General features: G+C 34.1%; 1 protein-coding gene and 1 long non-coding RNA gene across 7 annotated transcripts; one reads left to right on the forward strand and one right to left on the reverse strand.

Annotated features, from left to right (window-relative positions):
• Positions 1–52: 52 nt before the first annotated feature.
• LOC110428783 (uncharacterized) lies at positions 53–1,180 on the forward strand. The gene is made up of 2 exons (XR_002446512.2): positions 53–579; positions 900–1,180. It is a non-coding gene; the product is annotated as an uncharacterized LOC110428783 (long non-coding RNA).
• A 679-nt stretch (positions 1,181–1,859) lies between these two features.
• LOC110428786 (serine/threonine-protein kinase CTR1-like) lies at positions 1,860–15,487 on the reverse strand. Of its 6 annotated transcripts, none has more exons than XM_021444698.2 (16): positions 14,960–15,462; positions 14,011–14,312; positions 13,781–13,922; positions 13,422–13,525; positions 11,633–11,841; positions 10,687–11,115; positions 10,491–10,531; positions 9,750–9,818; positions 9,500–9,600; positions 9,314–9,398; positions 9,088–9,186; positions 6,942–7,010; positions 6,685–6,816; positions 5,595–5,689; positions 3,951–4,082; positions 1,860–2,105 (listed from the first exon to the last, which is right to left on the reverse strand). In XM_021444698.2, the coding sequence occupies exons 1-15, from the start codon at positions 15,257–15,259 to the stop codon at positions 3,983–3,985; spliced, it is 2,277 nt and encodes a 758-aa protein (XP_021300373.1). In that variant the 5' UTR covers positions 15,260–15,462; the 3' UTR covers positions 1,860–2,105; positions 3,951–3,982. The 6 variants fall into 6 exon arrangements, 5 of the variants coding, with proteins under 5 accessions (XP_021300373.1, XP_021300375.1, XP_021300376.1 ...); XM_021444700.2 differs by lacking the exon at positions 1,860–2,105 and having other exon boundaries at positions 3,499–4,082; positions 14,960–15,217; positions 15,386–15,487; XM_021444701.1 differs by lacking the exon at positions 1,860–2,105 and having other exon boundaries at positions 3,499–4,082; positions 14,960–15,172; positions 15,386–15,470.
• Positions 15,488–15,990: the final 503 nt, after the last annotated feature.

A 15,990-nucleotide genomic window follows, 5' to 3' on the forward strand; every position in this document is an offset into this window, starting at 1 on the left:
ATGTAAAGAATTTAAAAATCGAGAAGCAAGCATTTTCAATGTTTTGGTTGTCAATAACGTGCCTTGTGAGATTTGTAAAGTGCATTCATGAATAAATCTTTATTTACCATGCGGATTAGGCACTAAACCTAGGCAAAAAGATTTACATAGTAAGAGGATACAAAAATCGATTTTAGAATGCTACTTTGACCGGTGTTTTGAAAAATATGGTTTAAAACGATCTTTTGAAAACTTGATGTGATTTCTGAATGGTTTTAAGGAACCGAGAGATTCGAGAGTAGGTCGGTTGTCACTTCGATTAATTGTGACCCTTATGCATAAGCGAGCTCGAGCTAGAGAACCTTTGGGTAGCCGACAGGCTGGTAGACATGGTTGGGGCCAATGTATGTGATTTTACGTGGCTAGGCCACAAATGATCATATACGGTTGCGACCGGTTGATTTTTCTCTGACAGGCTAGTAGATAACCATGGCATGTAGGGATCCGGTGGAGCGGAGCTCTTGGATGATATGACATGGAAGTGGGTCCACGTGTTGCTATTTTTGTACCTATTAGAGAGTGAACTCTTTTGGTTTTCACGTAAGTAGTTTTTACAAGATAAAAAAAATAATAGTTTGCTACTGCTCTTTTTTACTTATGTGATAGCCTTGATTTGATGCTATGCATGAGGATAGTTGATTACTTTAAATTCGTTTTTGAATGGTTAATTAGCATAAACGTATTTAATTGCACATAAGGCACAACTTTCCATTTTTGAACAAATTGCTGGTATATGTATATTCTTATGTTTTTAAACCTTCCATTCTTCTACTTTTAGCTTGTTTCCCGTCTACACCTTATTCATGGAGTCGATGATCACTGAGTCTGTGAGACTCACCCCACTCTAGTTTCTTTTGCAGATAAGTGATCAGCTTTAGGATTGTGTTCCATATCTCGAATGTGACTACGCCCTAGGTACAGCATCTATAGATTTCCACTCCTAATCGCTCTATTGCTTAATGGTCATTGTGTATAAAATAATCCGAGTTGTAAAAATCGATAGTCTTTAGAGATGTAAATACTAAAGCGTAAGACTAGGTGGGAATGCTTAAATACTATGACGGGTTGTATGTATAGTTATTAAATTTAGATGTTTGTATCTAATAGTTATGTTTTAATCAATGTAAATATTTGATGCAAATGATTATTGGTGTTAATATGTGATATGATGTGGAAATCAAATTAAGGCTTGTTTGAGATTTGGTGAGTTCACTCACAAGTCTCGAACACCGGTAGCAATCGAGGGGAAGAGGTCGTTACTAGACACTTAGGGACCCAAGGAGACAAGTGAAGAATTTTGAAATCAAATGATATTTTATTAATACAATAGTATTAAAATAATTTGATGCCAGAACGGGTTGCATCATGCGAGAGATAAGTTAAGTCCAAATTGGGGAGACCAACAATAGAATTTTTGGATGACTGAATAAAATAATTTTTTATTCATTTATATTATATTATATTATACAGATAGAGAAATTATTGATCACAAGTAAAATTAGATGAAAAGAAAATAATTAGGCTTGGAAAATGAGGTTATGTGGAAGATTGGCACATGCATGTAACAATATTATTATATGCAAAAGATGGCAGGTAAAGGTGTAATCTTACTGGGGAACATGTGGGACCCCAATCATGTGACAAAAAAAAAGGAAGGAGACAAATGCACAAGGTGAAATATGCATGTGATTTTACTAGTTAAAGAAAGCATATAGATAATTTTTGCATGGAGGACACTTGGTGGCAATGTTGGACTAAAAGAGAGGAAATATTTATATGCATGTAATGTTATTGGCTAAATAGGAGGCCGAATGAGAAATAATGTGGGAGAATGCATGAAAGACTATTGGACACAAGTAAGGTAGATGAAATCAATATGTTGAGATGAGCTCTATTTACAGCACTATTCACAAAATTTCCCCTATATTAACAGTGTATCCAATGTAGATAATATTTTGTAATATGATGGAGGCGTGAAAGACTACAAAGGTTATCATCCCAGATCGAGATGGAGACTGTTTAAGTTTCCTCAACTGGCAAATGAAAAATAATGTACAGCAAAGATCCTGCCACCAATATAAGAAGCACACAAATCAGGATTTATTATTGATATTAAGGTTTGTAATTCAAACTGAAGTATGACAGGAACCAGCACTTTTGACTGTCACCATATAAAATTCCAAGGCATAGTTGAATGCATGGTTCTTGGCATAATGATCGACCACTGTGCAGAATCAGTTTGCCATGGGAGGTAAAACCAAGGACTTATAGATTGGATCTACTTCATATTTTTCATAAATCTAAAAGAGACAATTAAGAGGACTAGAGGTGGCCATTATGCCGAGTTAGAATTTATCAACTTTAATTTACTCAAGGTCACATTTTGCCAACTTGTAACTCTGACACAACTCCAATTTTAATTTTTTAAATTAAAGACATTTAAAAAATAATAGATCATAAAAAAGGACACACCAAAAAAAGTAAATTAAAAATCATTTACTAATTTAGAATTATTTTATATCAAATGCTATTAGAAACTTTTCCCTCAAAAAAGTCAAAAAAGATTTTCGATCGATTGGTATTAAATATTCATGTTTGTTATGTTGATTATAACCACATGTTTACATTAACTAACTAGATTTACCACCAATCATGATTACTGCTTACAAGATTAATCATAACTTTAAAAGTTAAAAGTGGTTTTAATTGTTTTCATGAATGTTAGAATTTTACTGAAAGATAAAAATTAAAAAGAAAATATTTGCATACAAATATAAAAAAGATGTTTGGTATAAATAAAGTTTAAAATTAGATGTATTGCTGATTATTTTTCTAATCTATGGCCTACTCTTTGTTTTGTAAGTTATTATTTATCTATTCTAATTATTTATTTTATCACTTGGTAAGAATCAAATATTTTTTGTGATGTATAATCCCAGAAATTGAATTTAAGTATAACTTCCAAAAAAAAAAGATTTTAAGTTTTTTTAATCACAACAAGATTCTTACAATAAACCAAAGTTAAACATGTTAGAAACAAAAGAAAATAAAAAGATTGTTATTATCTTTTTAAAGTTATAAATAGATTAATAATTTGTGTTATATTCATTACTTTTTTTTTTAATTAGGAGAAGGGAGATTTGAACCCTATTATTTAGACAAGGCAGCCATACACCAATCAATGACCCCAATGTTCAAATGCGCTATATTCATTACTTTAATCAAATTAGACTTTACAAGAACAAAATAAAATTATCCTCGATTTAAGTTCGAATTATTCGGGTTCAGATAGATTTAGTTTTGGGTCAAATTAGGTTTGGGTTGGGCAGGTCTAGTTTGTTGACTTTTTGTGATCAAATCAGATAGATTGGTTAATGTTTGTGTAGATTGGGGAGGTCTTCTGGGTCCCTTTACCCATTTATCTCCTATATTAGAAAAGGAAAAGAAGAAAGAAAAGGCTGATCATCCTTTTTTTGTCCTTCTTTGTATATTTCTTTAGCAATGATTACATACAAAGTCACTAATTGAAAGTCTCAGCTTGGCCAGTGCAAGAGTGCCAGTTTGAGTTTTGAAAGTGGCCTCTTTAGCAAACGCTCAAAGAATAGCACATCTGCCAGTCAACCTTCCAAGACCCAATGCACAGGACTAAACTTTTTAGAGATAATATACAGTACTTTATGCATCTAAGGAGACATCTGTCAATAAGATATTTGATATTTGGAATACAGATGACTACTAAGGGAACTCTAAGGGATGGATGCAGCTGAGTAAATACATGCTTGTAACAGTAGGAAAATTTAAAATCTCCAGAGTACGATGGATTTTCAAAATTCAGGATATATCTTAGTTAATATAAAAGACAGCACACATGACAGACCCGAACAATAAGTAGATGGAAGGCATATGCTTACATGTACATATTTTGTAACCACCTTTAAGCCAATCACGAAATTTGTCGATGAAATTCTTGAGATGCAGTATTTGTGATCACTTGGTGCAAACATTCCATGACATAGGAGAATGAAGGGCGTTTGGAAGGATTGCTGCAGGTTAATGAAAGGTCAATTATTAGAATGAGATCGAGAGGAAGAACAGAGAGGTGTGTACCCAAGTTCAAAGGTGGCAAAAGCTAACTGAACCAGAACAATGCACCCTATCCTGCCTGGCACCCTGACTCAACCTAGAGAGATATTTTCTGCATAAAAAAGTGGAAAAACCTTTTCCTTCTCTATATGGTTGTGGTTTACCCAAATAAAAAAATTTTAATCATATCTAATTTCCTTATTTTTCTGAATACTATGTAAATAAACTGCGTCAAGTTTGTGTCCTAAAAGACTTAAGGTTCAGGGCTAGTTTTGCAATTGCCATTCAACCCTACAAAGCAAATAGAAATTACTGCCAAGCATTTAATGTTTAATCTCAATGGTCTCAGGTTGGTTAAAATAATCACTAGAAGGCAAAATACTTTGTTCAAATTCCAACTAAGGATGAAAACCCAAGTGGCTAAGTGTTAAAATTGCTAATTGAGCTCATTGAATTATCTTTTAAATATCATAATTTCTTGTCTGGGCCAATTTACTTATTAGATTATCTTTTTTCCATTTTTTTCTTTTGTTGGATCAGGAGAAGGGAGATTAAAACCCTTCTCCTTGAGCAGTGAATTAAAGCACTTCCCATTGAGCCAAATGCTCACATGCTTATTATTAGATTATTAGATTAACTTACATCGACAGAGTTCCTGTAAACATGTAGCAATATGGTTCCAACTGTATTTATTTTATTTTCTTTCTTCCCCTTTTCTCTTTCAATTGTTGGCTTAATGACCAAAACTCAAATGTTACAAATGCACCAAAATATTAATAACGCTCTTTTCTTAAATTTTTGTCCTGGCTAACTTTTTTTTATAGGGTACCTTTTTCCAAGGGGAATTTTCTTTTATTTAATATGAAAATACTAAGCAATTCCAAGTGTTATAATTAAGTTCATCTTGCTTATTATTTTTTTCTATTTATAATGCTTTTCTATGACCTGATTCTTGCAAAAGTTAGAGAGGTTTATTAGGTTGGTTTTTATAAAAGGTGTACTTTTATATGGACTAATGATTTCTCTATCTCCCTGGCATTTCATCTCCATAGTTAAATGATGATCACCCATCGTAAATTTGCATATGTTAAATAGACAGTTAGTAAGCTGTTCCATCTATGCTAAGATGACTAGAACCACGGTGAGCTGAAAACCAAAATGGCCAGTAACCCATATGAGTTGAAACCATCACCTGAATCCAAGCAACTCACAACCCCATAAGACAAGAGCCCAAGTTATCAGCTTGAATGACCTAAAACCTAAAGAGGCCTGAACATGAAACAATCTGATACTTTAAATGACTTGACCCAAACCCACCTAATTTCCTCTTCTACACTAGAGAAACGAGTGTTTTGTCCTGTCACTTGTTTCAAATTTTCAGAATTGTGCAGTGATTTTTGCAAATTTGAGATTATTCAGATGTAAAATTAATGCATCTTTGGCAGTTGATAAAAGTGTGATAGTCCACTTACTTAGCCCAACAAAGCTCAATCAAGGAAGCCACAACTGGGTTTACATTGCTTGGGATCTCCAGCCTTTTACCTTTAAAACCTACAACTGCTACAACCTACAGAAAAAACCAAGCAAGATTTTTAAGCCATGGATCAACAATAAATTTAAAACACATACAAAGAGATGCATCTACTCTCTCTACTATATATATGCTTCTGCATCTAAGAAGCATTCAAAATAAACCAATCACCAATCTTACCATGATTGATTGGCTACAACAGAGAATTACTGAAAACAAGTATCTAATGTATTCAACATACAAGACAAAATCCCCCAAAAAAAAACAAAAAAACCCTAAGAGGTTGACATGGGTTGCTCGTCAGTCAACTCATGACCCTTAGTTGTTGGACTTGATTAATCACTCTTTCCTGTTCCTTAAATATTTGTAAAACGCATCTGCAACACTCTCCATCACATGGGTTGCTCCAACTTGGTAAGCACCTGGATCAGAATACGCAGCAGCATAACCAGAGTGCTGCCCTTTTTCATATTTTATCCTTCTTTTGTCAGCAAAGTAAATTTAGCATGTTGCTCCAAATTGAATTACTATGGTTCCAATGACAAGACTCTGCTGGTAAGTAATTTGTAGTGAAAAATGGTTATGACTAAGAAAAAGGGGAATGAGAAAGAAAAAGAAAAGGACAAACAATGGAAAGCTTTTTTGCATCAAAGAGTGCATTGGAAATTACTGTGCACTAGACTATACATACAGGAAGGGAACCAAATCAAAGGTTCTGATCTTCTCCACCCTGGACTTCTCCACTTAAGTTTCTAGCCAAAATTTGGTAACATGTCAAATCCCAGATAAATTTGTAGCCAACTGCCTGTTTTAGTTATACTGCCACCTTTCAATAGTAAAGAGGAGCCAAAACTCTTCTTATAAACACAGTTTTGTCAAATAGATTTTATTCACCTTAAAAATTTCTGTCCCTTACCCTTTCAAGAAATAAAATTGCAACAGAAGCAACTTTCTTTTTCCCATTTGTGCAAGCATTGGTCTGTAGATTTGTGGATAAATTATGCCTTCTAACAAAATAGAAGATAAATGACCTGTGCTGGATTTAAATTCTTCCATGGTTGTTGCAGGGTCACAAGTTCCCATAGAACTACTCCAAAACTGTAAACATCAGATTTCTCATTTGATGGTTCATCGCAGAGAACTTCTGGTGCCATCCACTCCGGCTAGAACAAAGTATAAGGTTACAAAACTTTAGTATGGGAATCATCCAAGAACACCATAACATAATAAACTAGCAAGTAACTGTTACATAACTAAAAGTTAAAAAAAAGATCCAAACTGAACTTACAGTTCCAGCAGCTGTTTTTGACGAAAGAAATGTATTTGCCTTTGAACGTGAAAGACCAAAATCGCAGACCTGGATGATCATGCACCAAAATTCCAGAAGATAATTTGGGTCAGTCTTATCCAATGCTGCCCCCATGTGAAGCATATATAAGCAACAAGTTTATCTCAGTTCATATTAGTTCTTACAGAATAATCACATACCGCTGCAAACTGGTGACAAGGAACAAATTGTATCTATTCTAAAACTATATAAAAAAAGAAATTACATGTGGCCTCCTTAAGGGTGAGTTTGGATGAATATTTCAGTAAAGAATATCATTGTTGGAGAGAATTTCAAAATTCTAAAATAAAATTACCTTGTGTGTACGGTTCAGTTTGCAAGGGTGATGTGAGGAGCATTGCACTGTAGCAATGGGATGAGTAAGAGAGGAAAGGCAGAGAGAAAAACTGGGAATCGTAAAGATCCCTGTAGCACATGGCAAGTGATGGAAAGACAGAGGGAGGATGCCCCTAGAAGGTGTTCCTTGATAAAAGCTAAATGTAAATCTAACAGATGTGAGAAAAATAAGACTACAGAGAGAAGCTTAGAATAGAGTGAATGCTAACTTCTTCAAAAGTCAGCTTGCAAATTACTTGAAATTGTTCTTTATAATGGTAGAAAACCTTTTTTGGTTTAATTAGAAGGTGACAGTTGGCAATAAACTATGGAAGCAAATCCAAGAGTTCAAGATGCCATGAGTTAACAATGTCCCATTGAAGGGACCTGGGCACTTGAAGAAAGGCTACGAAATAAGTGAATTCTTAATGAGCTCCACACTAAGACCAAGCCAAAAGAAATCTTTAACATCCCAAGTTGCTGGGTATAACTTTAGAATCCTATCAAATATCCTAGAGCCCATGCTGATTATGTAAACATTCATGTGAATAAACATAAAAGCAAAGAAATAAGAATTATCTTGTAAATGATGCAAAGTAATAATAAAATAATATAATGACAAAATCATGCATCTATATTTTGCTCCCTGCACTGGACTCTCTTGCAAAAGGGTTCTCAAGCATCGAAAAGCATTGTAGTGGAACAAACTAAATATTTTATATCACAAGGCATATGAACAATCTCAGTATAAGTACATGTATCTATAGGATTGCAAATAAATAACTAGGTGACATCGCAAAAAGTATGCAGATAAATAATTGGATGACATCATGATAAGTTATCCTCTTTGAAGTTTATACGTGTTTTTGTATAATGCAATTTTGCCCCTTGAATTTCTATTCGTGAAGTCAAGAATGAGAGCTCCCATCTAATTTCTAAAGAAAAGTAATAATAAGGATTGTGAATATCAGCGTGCAAATTGTTAGGTAGGAATTATTTAAGAAAACAAAATGTGATGCCAAGTAAGATTTAAAGAATGAAAACGTATAAAAATTACTTTTGGAAATATATATTTTTTAATTTTTATAATTTTGAAACAAAATTATGCCACCTCAAAAAGGAGACAAGACGCCACCTTGTAAACATTATTAAGAAAAATAAATGTATATTAAATAAAATCATAAGTTATAGATTGAAAGAAAGAAATAAAATAAAATAATTTTGTATTAAGTAAAAATAATAAATTAAATTAAATGAAGAGAAAAAAATTTTAACCAAATAAAAAAAAATGAATGTGAAAGCATATAATTTTTCCTCAAATTTATGAATTAGTGAAGGGTAAAGTGAGAATTTAGAGAAGTCCGATCAAATATTTGTTACTACACATTAGCACTTTTTGAAGAAACTTTGATTTATAGTTTTATCTAAAAGGTCAAACGACCTTCCTGCATAAGTTATAAATTAAAATTTTTGAGAGCCAAACACTTTGCTTCTGCTTTTCCAGTGGATTAACTCATCCATAAGTGGGCCAAGTACCCACTTAAGATATTAATGATAGGTTTCTCCCTTTCTAGTGCCTCTCGAAACTTAAAAAGAATAAATAGCAAAAGATTATTTAACTACCTAGATTTTCATATTGAGTTGAAGAACCATATTGGCCCAATGAAACAAGAGACCCAGGAAACCTATTCACTCTATTGGATTAAATGAATAAGAGAAAAAAAAAAACAGATCTGTATCATGTAACAGAGAATGAGTTTTCAACACTTACTTTAACCGTATAAGTACTGTCTACCAAAAGATTTGGGGACTTTAAGTCCCGATGAACAATGGGAGGTTTAAGTTGATGAAGATAATTCATTCCCCTTGCCTGTAAACAGCAATACATGTCTCAGCATGCGGTAGAAATTATGAAGTAATTTCAAATATTGCAAGCAAGACTTCCTGTGAGATTCTATTAGCTCAAAAAGAACAAAATTAGTTGTCTAAGACATTACCACATCTAATGCCATATTCAAGCGACACCTCTCATCTAATACCAATTCAGCATCAGGCATCTGCAAAAGTCTAAATAGACTGCCTCTGCAGGCCAAAGCAACATTTCAGTGTATCAGTTGGGCTCACATTTGAGATGGAATGCAAGGAAAGAACATATGAATGAAATAAGAGAGGAATCCTGGTACCTTGACAAATATTCAGTAACAATGGACAACTTCGGCGGTTGAGTAACGGCACCCATAAAAAGAACAATGTTAGGGTGCCGTAAACGTTTCATGATGGCAACCTAGCAATGGAATGAGAAAACAATGATTTGCAAAACTGAAACAGGGAAAAACCAACGCATGTTCAGAAAGAAGAGCTAGTCATTACTTTCCATCAGGATGATACAGGTGGTTTTTTTTCTTTTTATTGAAAAAAGCGGCCTAATCATACCTCCCTTAAAAATTCCCTGAAGCGTTCTGCATGGAAACCTTGTTCCAAGAGAATTTTGACAGCAACTTCCTGTTGGCCCATTTAATATTAAATGAAGTTGACAGTTGCAGCACAAAAAACATAGGTGTAGAAATAAAACATAAATTCCAGTGCAGCATTGAAATTAAAATGGAAATGGGAAAAAGATCCATAAGGTCAGCTCCATGAGAGGGAGAGCATATAAAACATATATTCCAGTGCGGCATTGCAATTAAAATGGGAATCGTATGGTAAAAAGAAAATGAAACAGAAGGTCAGCTCCATGAGAGGAATAGTAAGGAAAGAACAATGATGACAAATTACTGAATACAATATTGACAAACAATAGAAACAGAAGCACGGTATGCATCTAATTTTTCCTTTCCCATCCCCACCCAATTCATACACAATGATTGGGGATTCATAAGTTTATTAATTAAGAGTTGTGATCTGATACAACCAACTAAATTAGGTGCCTTCATAGACAATCAAATGCAACACAAAGTTTAAGAAGCGAGACTTAGGACAATCTAATTAATTGCACATATTCCACATCTCAAAGAAAAATATGAAATAAGAGGCTCAAATTCTGTGTTCCCTCCATCATGCCACAATGGAAGTGGGAAAATGTCAAACCAAGGCAATTAAAAAATAGCAATCCATTCAAATTAAAATCCTAACCAGACGCTTATTAAATGATAAACAAAGGGAAAATGTGCTTACAAAACCACGCAATTCAGCACGATGGACTGTTCCAAAAGAACCTGAAAAGCATTCATGAGCATCCTTAATGTATAATCTTTGAATTATGTTAAATGCCAAAATGCATTGCACTGTGTGAATGAGAACTTGGAAGCAACATCTAATAATGCTACATTATTCAGTTGTGATGTCCTTTGGAGTTTAAAGTATCATATACCTGCTCCAATTTTATCTTGTAAGACAAGTTCACTCCAAGGAATATCCAAATCTCCCCAGTCAAAGCTCATTACTGGCTGATCTGATTGCTTGAACAGCACAGAATTCATGGTACATTGCCTTGGATCAGAGAATGCTAAAGCTTGACAAGCATCTTTGTGCATACCAGATGGGACAGAACTTGGCAGAAGAGGACTTCTGACCAAATGTGATGAGGCAATGGCCTTTGGCATCAAATTTGATGAGTTTTGCATCTGAAGATCTTTATCACAGTAGATATTCCATGCAGTTCTCTGGTGCAGAGGTGACAGAGTAGATCCATTGTTGTTGATTAAGGTGGAAACAGGCTTGTTCTTGTAAAAGTAATGCATATCAACTGCCTTACTAAGCTGTGGACCAGTTTGGTCATCTTGATTGCTAGCATTATCTGCTGTGATCAGAGACCAATAACTTTATAAACATCATATATAGATCACTTTAGTAGCTATTTCTTCAACCATGCTCATTTTATCATATTCTTCGTCATGTCGGTCGTGCCACTTTTATCTAAGATACCATTCAGAGTATGTAACAATGACCCTTCTTAGCATTTTAGAAATAAATGATTCCTTTGAGAAGAACATCATAATTGAATAGAATTATATATAAAATTGAATTTTAATCCGTTGGTTCACCACTATGAGATAAACAAAAAATAGCCAGACTGCTACAACTAGATTTATAAAGACTACCAAAAAAGGAAAGTACTTAAATATAACCATCACATGTGAGGGGGAAAAAAGAAGCTATTGGAATGAAAAAATGAGGTAGAGAATGATATATGTTGATGTTCTATGGTAAAAACACTTCAGCAATTGAAGTACATACAGTAAAATATTTAAAAATATGCAACAAAAATGTTACAAGCATGGCCTTTCAGTAAATGCATGAAGAAACAAGAGAATAACCTGAGGAAGCATCATCAAATGCTTGTTTACAAGATTGATCATCAACAAAATAGAGCTTGGACAATTTCCTGATGCTTGTAGCAGTTTCAACCAGTTTAAATCTTGGATGACATAGCGGTGAAGAAACTAAAATTGAAGATGTACCATTTAGTGAGGAATCTGGCCGGCTTAAGGCTCCGGGCTCTGCAAACATATCAACCAAATATTCCCTGGAAATTTGTGTGTTAATACATGGCATGCAGATGAAAAGGGGCCAGATGATCTGAAGAGTGGCTCCATAGAGTTCAAACTTAATAGCATATGCCCACAAAAAATGCCTAAATACTGTATAAAGATCAATTCCAATTACATAGATCAATTTTCTGCTTTGACTTGGGAATCATTGGTCATTACAGATTCATCATGGCTGAAGGACCTTTTGGGCAAGGCTTAGTAATTGTCAAATTTTCATTTCATCAAAGTCCCATCACCCCCCCCAAACACAAAAAAATAAATAAACGGGAAAAGCCAAATCAGAAGTGTTTCTCAGTTTTCTGGAACACATCATTAGATCCTGGCAGCAAACAGCAAGACATTGAAGGAGGTAAAGAACAGATCTGAAGTTTTCCAGAGATTGGAATTGTGAAGCATCTAACATAAAACCAATTGGTAATAGCTGGACAGGCTCAACTTGAATGTACAGCCACAACAAACTGTAAATATAACTTTTTAATACTTTCTCCCATGTATAGGCATAATACTAGCAGATGAAACAAACCGTACTAACGTGTAGACAAAAAGTAAGAGGCAAAAAGCAACAAAAACAACCACAATAATGCACAGGGCAGTAAACAACCTGGCTCTGATTCCATGTAAAATCCTGACCTAAAACAAAATTGCAATAGGTGTGGAGGCTCAACCTTGAATGTAAGGCCACAATGAACCACTAAAAAACTAATATAGGATAACACCACTTAACTGGAATAACTTTCACCTATTGCCAAAACAACCCATGCGGTCATCAGTATTCAAGATGGCAATGATGTGTTTTGTATTATCCTCCACCATATGTACTTTCTGGTGACAACTGCCATAACGTATGTTTGTAATGTATTTTCTCCAACCCTTCTACCTTCGAACCCTAATCCATCAGTCACAAATTTGAAAAATGAGTCATCCAAGTATAAAACTGATCTCTCTCTCTCTCAAAAATGCACTTTTTTCCTTTGCAAGATACTATCCAAGTTTTCATGAAAAATGCTTTTAAATTTAACAACTTTCTATTTTCTGTTTCAATGATCAATTCATACTAGCTGGACAAGTACCTAAGTAGTCTTCTTCCATCATTGACAACTTCTTACCCTTCAATACAACAAATTATGCAAGTTGAAATACTATATTGAACAAAAGAACCATCAGATTCTACAACCACTCTTTAAAATCTTTATTCTTTCTAAGGCTACTTAAACTACATATTTTTCCTTGAATGACTATAAACTTAATAAACCTTTTATGTCACCCTCGGGCATAATGGATTTTGGATATAAATATGCATGGTAAAAGCCATTATATCTTTTCCTGAAATTCACCTTTTTATGCAGTCCAAATGATTTTAGATATATACATTTACCTCAGAAAAATGCAAATTAATTTGTCACATATTTCACCAATAACAACTGTCAATCACAGTGTCTCTCAAACCAGAAAATGTTCTCAAAAACATTGCCCAAGTTCCCAATAATTTCCAGCTTAATAAGATTAATTACTATAAAAACTTCCTTGACAAACACCAACAAGAGTATCAGTTTACCTGTCAACACCCAACTGCACAAGACAGGATGAAGCATCTTCCCTCTGGCAATATTTACAGCCCTTAGTGATTCGGCATGGTAGGTTAACCAAGTCTGCTAATACCTGCAAAAGTTATAATTTGACAGATTTTTTCATCCTATAAGCATTTCTGCCAACAGTCAATTGGAAAAATATAAAAAGAGAAAACAGGTTTAGAAGGGGTAAGAGTTAGTTTTTCCATCAAAAAAATGGATTACACCCCAAAAATATAATTTGAAATATGAACAAATTATAATGACAAATATACATAAAATGCAATGAAAATATATGTATATCCATATACATTAAATGACAGCTAACTTGGTGTCAGAGATATACCTTAAACAGTAAGGCACGATGGACACAAAGGCCAAAAGATAGGCTTCCAATTGGAAACACGATAGAGCCTAGGCAGTCCTTCAGAACTTTGGTGCACTCCTTCCATTGTCTATAAACACCTTCTTCAGAAGAGGCTGCATCCCTTGTGGTGACAACAAAATTTTATTCATAAGAGATATGGCATAAAAGATTATTTGAAAATCAAGACTGATGCAAAATGGAGAACATACCCCATTTGGTTACAGACAAGACGTGCAAGCTGATCAATTACATCTTTTGTGCTCACCCAGCTACTAGAAATTTTGAGAACACAATTTTGAAGTTCCCTCAATCTAGGATCCCTCAATTTATCAATCAGAACAACTTTAATTGATAAATCATCATGAGGATCAATGGCCTTCAATGAGTCAAACGATGGCATCTGGCCAATCTCTCCTTGGTCAGCACTTATGGTCCATGCATAAGGGTCCATTCCATGGATTAGGTAAAACCCATCTAAAATTCTATCAAAATAAGACAGACTGCCATTTACCTGAACCCAAAGAAATCATAGCATAGTATAAATTGCTCATATGTAGCATTTAATTATTAAATCGCAATGAACTGACCAGTTATTATAATATTTATACAGAAGAAGTGAACTACTTTTGTGAACTTTTCCAGACATGACCATGTAAATTACTTTAACCAGCAAGAAAATATTATCTAGAACGATATTCTCCCAGATAGAAATTCAGAGACAGAAGTTATAGTAACCATATTATATAACCAGCGTCCTTGACTGTTGACTATTGATGGAACAAACTGCACGTACAATTTACTATCACAGCGTTCCACCTGGTGATTAGTGACTTGGTGCCACAAACAATGCAAATTCTAGAAAACGTTTCTTAGAGAATTGTACAAAATACAAACAATGTTTAACCAACGAGAGATAAAAGGCACAGAAACAATTTCCTTGTGCATTTGCAAACATAAACAAAAGACAATCTCTCTTGGTTCTTATATAAAATCGCAGAAACACTGTAGGAATTTCGACTTAAAACAAAACCCAAAATTCACCACCAACCATAGAGCAATTGACCATTTATTAACCAAGTATCCAACGACAAAAGAACCTGCCAAGATACAAGTTAGCTGGCTTTAATAGAATACAAAAGGGAGAAAAAGAAATGCTACCCAGAATCGATGAGACACATCCTGTGAAGTCAGAGGAAAAGTGTCATTTCTATTATTCTTATTAGCATCAGAATTGAAATCCAAGAAGTAAGAATCAGCAGCAGAAGCAGCCTGTGAAGAAACTCGCAAAGCCAGTGCCAACTGCAACTGGTAACTCTCCTCAGTCTGCTGAGCCCAGCTCTTATTAAAGGATGCCATCATCTCCTTCCCCTGCTGCTGCCCAAAACCATTCACTATTAAATTCCCATTCACTTGGACCTGTAATCCGTAACAGCTATCAGATTGATTCCCATACATCATTTTCAAACTTTCCTTTGCTTTTTCATTCTTTAATTCCAAGAGAGAATGGAAATTGTTCACCGTGAGACACCGACTGAAAGCGTTAGAACAAGAACAAAAGGAGAATCTAAAACCAAAAAAAGTTACCCTTCTGGCAATGGCAGATGTTCCTTCTTTGGATGAATGTAGAAACTGAAGTTGGTCCAAGGCTAAGTTACGTAGGTGTCATGTTTTGATGAACGCTAACACCAAACAAGGCAAGATGTTTGTGGGGTCAACGAGTCTTTTGGCTTGGGTCCACAAACATTAATTGCAAAGGTCGACGTTCAGTGAATCTGGGTTGCTATACGGTGTAGTTGTTTGCAGCGAGAGAAGGCTTTATTCTGTATTATTTGATGTTGACGTCACTTATTAATATATCATAATTAATAATGATGTAGATCACGAATATATTATGATTGATGACAACGTGATATGTTAATTTAGTATAATAACATATTCATGAAAAATTTTTCACCTTCAATATCAATATCATGTTAATATCATGTGAATATAAATGATAACCGATATTTTAACTAATGATAATTAATCAATCATTAATCATGACAGCTTATTTGATCTAAAATAAAATTATAATAACTTGATTAAACGTAATAAAAAAATAAAAATTTATTTGAATTTTTTTTAAATAGTTTAAAAGTTTATTCGAGCATTATACCCAACATTAAATTAAAAAATTTAATTTAATAAAA

This window comes from Theobroma umbraticum, unplaced genomic scaffold (assembly GCF_002168275.2).
Source record: "Theobroma umbraticum cultivar Fairchild unplaced genomic scaffold, ASM216827v3 scaffold_477.0, whole genome shotgun sequence".
NCBI lineage: Eukaryota > Viridiplantae > Streptophyta > Magnoliopsida > Malvales > Malvaceae > Theobroma > Theobroma umbraticum.

Bases quoted from the DNA above. Each gene is read 5' to 3' on its own strand.
- LOC110428786 (XM_021444698.2), bottom strand. From the start codon at position 15,259: ATGATGTATGGGAATCAATCTGATAGCTGTTACGGATTACAGGTCCAA. The intron at 11,842-13,421 runs GTAAACTGATAC...ACAAATTTCCAG, and splicing joins GTGCAGTTGGGTGTTGACAG to GGAATATTTGGTTGATATGT. The intron at 4,083-5,594 runs GTAAGTGGACTA...ATTAACCTGCAG, and splicing joins ATTGAGCTTTGTTGGGCTAA to CAATCCTTCCAAACGCCCTT.